The sequence below is a fragment of the Artemia franciscana genome, chromosome 19 (genome assembly GCF_032884065.1).
Source record: "Artemia franciscana chromosome 19, ASM3288406v1, whole genome shotgun sequence".
In the NCBI taxonomy this organism is placed as follows: domain Eukaryota; kingdom Metazoa; phylum Arthropoda; class Branchiopoda; order Anostraca; family Artemiidae; genus Artemia; species Artemia franciscana.
This window is the reverse complement of record NC_088881.1, coordinates 17,250,669-17,257,225: the sequence shown is the minus strand read 5'-3', so window position 1 is coordinate 17,257,225 and position 6,557 is coordinate 17,250,669. Positions and strand designations below refer to the sequence as shown.

Sequence of the window (6,557 nt, the reverse complement as noted above, 5' to 3'; positions counted from 1 at the left end):
CGAGAAGGTATTCTTGCTAATGTCCTTAGCAACATCCTTTACAACTAACAGAAAGTGTCTGCTGCTTGGCACCTTTTCAATCAAGAAATAATATCTGCTATAATATCTGTTGGAGACCAGATTGTTTAAGGAAAATTTGCAATGTTTTTGAATTCTTGATCATCGCGAAAATTTGAGTTAATAGAAAATAAGACACCAAAAATCTCCTATATTTGCTTATATTCCTGCAGTAAACCGAATATGGCCTTCACTTTCGGGTTTTCGAGTCTTTTCATACTTCAAGCAAATATCAAAACAGAACGTCAATATCCTGTATATCCCTTACATAGCATTTTATGTTCTTTATTATACCAAACCTATTTATTACAAATAATACATAAGCACATTACACGCTATAAATCATATCAAAGAAAAACAAAAATAACAGGCCAATTTAGAAATTAAAATTATATAGTCAATCACATAGTTACCTAATGTGAAATTTACACACTCAAATGTCTGTTCACAATATCTGTGCTCACAATGTTTAAACTATGTCCATTTAATATGTCAGCTGTCTCAGTAAAAGACAAAATGAAGAGCAAACAGTAGCGGCACTCATTTTGAAAAACAGCCAATTATCTAGGGATGAAAACAAATATGTCAATAGCTTTCAGTGGAAAAAGAAAGGGCCATTTTTTTCGCAGTATAATAAAAAAAAGGCTAACATCAAAAAAGTAGAAGTGATCAAAGCCATGAGGAAAGAAAATGCACTGTACAAAACAAATATTTCAATCTACACAAAGCATTTCAATATTAACGAACAAAATCATATAGTCATATTTCACAAAATTACTATTTTAAAGTATAATGAAACACATACTAGTCTAAAAATAAATAAAGAAAAGTAAATTGAAAGAATGTCTTGGTATTTTATTCCTTCTGTCTCCGAGAAATAACAATGGGATGCTTAGACGCTTTCGGTTTAACAAGTGTCTGCGGAAGGTCCCAGTTTTGATTTCTTACAAATAAAGCATGTCTTTTAACATTAACTCTTTTTTTAAATAATATCTATTATTTGTTTTGAAGTTAATGACTTGAAGACATTTGCTAGGGGATTATATTAAGGTGAACATATGTGTACTATTATTTAAGGATTAACGACGCTTCTTGACTACTAAGGTCCCTGCGTCGGCCCTGCAGTGCATTCCTGCAGCGTGATTCGATCTCTGGGTCCCGTATTACGAAGCTAAGAAAAAATCCACTGCGCCACCACAGGACAACATATGTGTACGAATGGTTTGCCTTCCTAGTTTGAAATATTGGAAATCTCGTTTAAATTTGAAATTTCTTTTTAACTCTGGCACACACCTTTTTTCTCATACAAAGAACAATCAGAATGTTGTAATCACTATATAAAAGCTGTATCGATCTGCTGAGTTTATTCACTAATTTGCTCAATCAATAAACCGCATGAAATAGGTCTTTATTCACGCGTGCATTAATGAACAGATAGACCAGTAATCCCATTGTTTTTCTTTCAGAGCATGTACCATCAATTGGATGAAACTATGGATCAAACAGTTCGTGGTAACGAACTGTAGTAAGGAGCGACCCGGCTCAATAGTAACCAAAACTCTAAAAAATTGAATTTTGATATCAATAGCTACATCAAAAGAATCGCATTTTAATGCTGATTTTAAATATATAAGTTTCATCAAGTTTAGTCTTACCCATCAAAAGTTACGAGCCTGAGAAAATTTGCCTTATTTAGGAAAATAGGAGGAAACACCCCCTAAAAGTCGTAGGACCTTAAAGAAAATGACACCATCAGATTCAGCGTATCAGAGAACCCTACTGTAGAAGTTTCAAGCTCCTATCTACAAAAATGTGGAATTTTGTATTTTTTGCCAGAAGACAAATCACGGGTGCGTGTTTATTTGTTTGTTTTTTTGTTTTGTTTTTTTTTCCCCAGGGGTCATCGTATCGACCAAGTGGTCCTAGAATGTCGCAAAAGGGCTCATTCTAACGGAAATGAAAAGTTCTAGTGCCCTTTTTAAGTGACCAAAAAAATTGGAGGGCATCTAGGCCCCCTCCCACGCTCATTTTTTTCCCAAAGTCAATAGATCAAAATTTTGAGATAGCCATTTTGTTCAACATAGTCGAAAACCATAATAACTATGGCTTTGGGGATGACTTACTCCCCCAAAATCCCTGGGGGAGGAGCTGCAAGTTACAAACTTTGACCAGTGTTTACATATAGTAATGGTTATTGGGAAGTGTACAGACGTTTTCAGGGGGATTTTATTTTGTTTGGGGGTGGGGCTGAGGAGAGGGGGCTATGTTGGAGGATCTTTCCTTGGAGGAATCTGTCATGGGGTAAGAAAAATTCAATGAAAAGGGCGCAGGATTCTCTAGCATTACTATAAGAAAACAATGAAAAATAAACATGAAAACGTTTTTTCAAATGAAAGGAAGAAGTAGCATTGAAACTTAAAACGAACAGAGATTATTACGCATATGAGGGGCTCTAAAAATACTTTAGCATAAAGAGCGAGGTATTTAGGAGGAGATAAATACCTCGCTCTTTATGCTAAAGTATTTTTAGTAATTTCAACTATTTATTCTACGGCCTTTCTGATTCAGGGGTCATTCTTAAAGAATTGGGACAAAACTTACGATTTAGTGTAAAGAACGAGGTATTAACGAGGGTACAAATCCCCTCATATACATAACAATAATTAAAGAATATAAAAGTTTGTTACGTAAGTTAATTCTAAAGTTACGTATATTTTTTGCTAATAAAAAAATTCGTTAAAATTAAAATTAATAGTTGCCTTTTTATGTAACCGAAAAATTGCATGGCAACTAGGCCTCCTTCCCCATCCCATATTTCTCAAAATCCTATGATCAAAACTAAGAGAAAGCCATTTAGCCAAAAAAGGAATTAATATGCAAATTTCGTTTGAATAGTTTACGTGTGGAGAGTCAAAATCAAACATGCATTAATTCAAAAACGTTCAGAAATTACATAAAAAAACTAGGTTTTTTTAACTGAAAGTAAGGAGCGACATTAAAACTTAAAACGAACAGAAATTACTCCGTATATGAAATGGATTGTTCCCTCCGCAATCCCTCGCTCTTTACGCTAAAATTTGACTCTTTGCCACAGTTCTGCTTTTTAAAACAATTAAAAGCTTTAGCGTAAAGAGCGAGGGATTGCGGAGGGAACAATCCATTTCATATACGGAGTAATTTCTGTTCGTTTTAAGTTTTAATGTCGCTCCTTACTTTCAGTTAAAAAAACCTAGTTTTTTTATGTAATTTTACTTAGGATTGAAGAACATTATCCAATAAGCATACGCAACACTTTAATGTTTTCTAAGTAAAGAGCCATGAGCCTCTTATTAGTTACTATTTTTTCCGCTATCTTTTCGTGTAGAAGGGATGGTCGTTGAAACATCATAGGAGTCATTTGATCGAAAATTGAAAGATCTTGTGCCTTTTGTAAACATGTTAAGGAGTTACAAGGCAATCTATTAGGGCAAAAGCTGTAAAATAAGAAAAGGCAATTTGTTTACAGATGGATTTTATGCTGAGAAGAGGGGAGCATGTTTGATTATGGACGTCTAATTGACTCAAAACTTCCAGGGATCGCTCCTTGGACAAAGAATTAAACATGTTTTGTTGTGGGAAGGGAACGTTTTAAGGGGTCTGAAAATAGCCAAAAATGCTTTTTTTCCTTAATAAGTTTCGAAATTACAGCCACAATCTTTGGGTAGACTAATGAATAAACAAATTTTTAGGGATATGGGCCGAAATATATATATATATATATATATATATATATATATATATATATATATATATATATATATATGTATGTTTTTAACTACGTAAAACTTGCGAATATACAACATTCTTCGCTGTCCCATTGTCTGTACATATAAATAGATTGTCAGGTTTACCGACTCTTGAACATGCAAAATATAATTGTCCATGGGAAAAACAATCCGTATTCAGATCTATACCTCATTATTCTAATAATTGCCCTTGAGCTTTGTTGATGGTGATTGCTAATCAAACATTCCCTGTGTCCCCATCGTCATTTATATATCCCCCTGTGCCCCCCGGCGTCCCCGTTGTAGTTGTGTCCCTGTGTCCCAGTCGTCATTTATAGTCGACAAACATGACGTCAGTCGACACACAAACATGACGTCAGTCGACACACACGTCCCAGTCGTCGTTTGTGTCCTGGTGTCCCAGTCTGTAATTTCTCTTTGAGTGTCCCGGTCGTCATTTGTATTCCCTGTGTCCCGGTCTGTATATACATTCGTTTTTGAGTTGGTATAAAACGAATACCAACTCATATATTAGTTTTTATAAAAAAAACTAAAAACTGAAAAAGAAAAAAAACTAAAAAAAGGAAAAAAACTGAAAAATAAAGGAGAAACAGAAAACTAAAACAATAAAAATAAAAAAAAAATAAAAAAGGTAAAAAGTACAAAAAAGAAAAAAGAAATAAACTAAAAGGCTAAAAATTAGGTTAAAAACCAAAAAAAACTAAAAAGAAAAAAAGGAAAAAAACAAAAAATTTATTTCATCATATACCAACTCAAAAACGAATGTATATACAGACCGGGACACAGGGAATACAAATGACGACCGGGACACTCAAAGAGAAATTACAGACTGGGACACCAGGACACAATCTTTGGGTAGACTAATGAATAAACAAATTTTTAGGGATATGGGCCGAAAAATATATATATATATATATATATATATATATATATATATATATATATATATCTGTATATATATATATATATATATATATATATATATATATATATATATATATATATATATATATATATATATATATATATATATATATATATATATATATATATATAAATATATATATATATATATATATATATATATATATATATATATATATATATATATATATATATATATATATATATATATATATATCTGTTGGGGTGGTGCGACACGCCACCCCAACAGCTAGTATATATATATATATATATATATATATATATATATATATATATATATATATATATATATCTATATATATAAAAATAAGTTGTCTGTCTGTGGATGTGTGGATGGATGTGTCAGGTGACGTCACCTGAAAAAACTGGATTAGGTGACGTCAAAACTGAAAAAACTAAAAAAAGGCAAAAACTACAAAAAAAACTAAAAACTAATAAAAAAAATAAAAAAGCTAAAAAACTAAAAAAACTATAAAGGTAAAAACCAATAAAAAACTAAAAAAAAAACTGAAAAAACTAAAAAAAGGCAAAAACTACAAAAAAAAACTAAAAACTAATAAAAAAAGTAAAAAAGCTAAAAAACTAAAAAAACTAAAAAAACTAAAAAAATGTAAAAAAAACTCTAAAAAAAAGGAAAAAACTGAAAAATAAGCTAAAATAAAGGTAAAAACCAATAAAAAACTAAAAAAAAAGGAAAAAACTAATAAATGACGACACTCAAAGAGAAAGCGACCAGGACAAAAAACTAAAAAAAAAGGCAAAAACTACAAAAAAACTAAAAACTAATAAAAAAAATAAAAAAGCTAAAAAACTAAAAAAACTAAAAAAAGGTAAAAAACTAAAAAAACTAAAAACTAAAAAAAAACTAAAAAAGGTAAAAACTAAAAGAACTAAAAAAGAAAAAAATAAATGACGACACTCAAAGAGAAAGCGACCAGGACAAAAGGAATGTTCGATTAGCAATCAACAAAGCACCGGGACACAGGGAGTATAAATGACGACCAGGACACAAGTAAAAAAAAAAAATTAACAAAACTAAAAAGAAGGTAAAAACTACAAAAAAACTAAAAAGAAAAAAAAACTAAAAACTAATAAAAAAACTAAAAAATCTAAAAATCTAAATAAACTAAAAAAGAAAAAAAAAGGAAAAAAATAAAGGAGAAAAACAAAACTAAAAAACGAATGTATATACAGACCGGTACACCGGGATACAAATGACGACCGGGACACAGGGAATATAAATAACGACCGGGACACAGGGACACAACTACAACGGGGACACCGGGGGAAACAGGGGGATATAAATGACGACCGGGACAAAAAAACTAAAAAGAAATAAAAACTAAAAACTAATAAAAAAAACTAAAAAATCTAAAAATCTAAATAAGCTAAAAAAGAAAAAAAAAGGAAAAAAATAAAGGAGAAAAACAAAACTAAAAAACGAATGTATATACAGACCGGGACACCGGGATACAAATGATGACCGGGACCCGGGACACAGGGAATATAAATGACGACCGGGACACAGGGACACAACTACAACGGGGACACCGGGGGAAACAGGGGGATAACCTGACAATCTATTTATATGCAAAGACAATGGGACAGCAAAGAATGTTGTATATTCGCAAGTTTTACGTAGTTAAAACCATATATATATATATATCTATATTCACAGGTGGGACATAGGGACACAACTACAATGGCGCGTAACTATTATGGCGCGTAACGACTTACGCGCGCGGGGGGGCTTGGGGGGGCGCGAAGCGC

General features: G+C 31.8%; 1 protein-coding gene across 1 annotated transcript in view; it reads right to left on the bottom strand.

Annotated features, from left to right (window-relative positions):
• Positions 1-326: 326 nt before the first annotated feature.
• LOC136039355 (uncharacterized) overlaps positions 327-6,557 on the bottom strand; it is a 74,434-nt gene continuing 68,203 nt past the window's right edge. Inside the window, exon 7 of the mRNA XM_065723016.1 lies at positions 327-621. Coding sequence (XP_065579088.1) covers positions 542-621 — 80 coding nt within the window. The 3' untranslated portion in view covers positions 327-541. The remainder of the gene's footprint in view (positions 622-6,557) is intronic.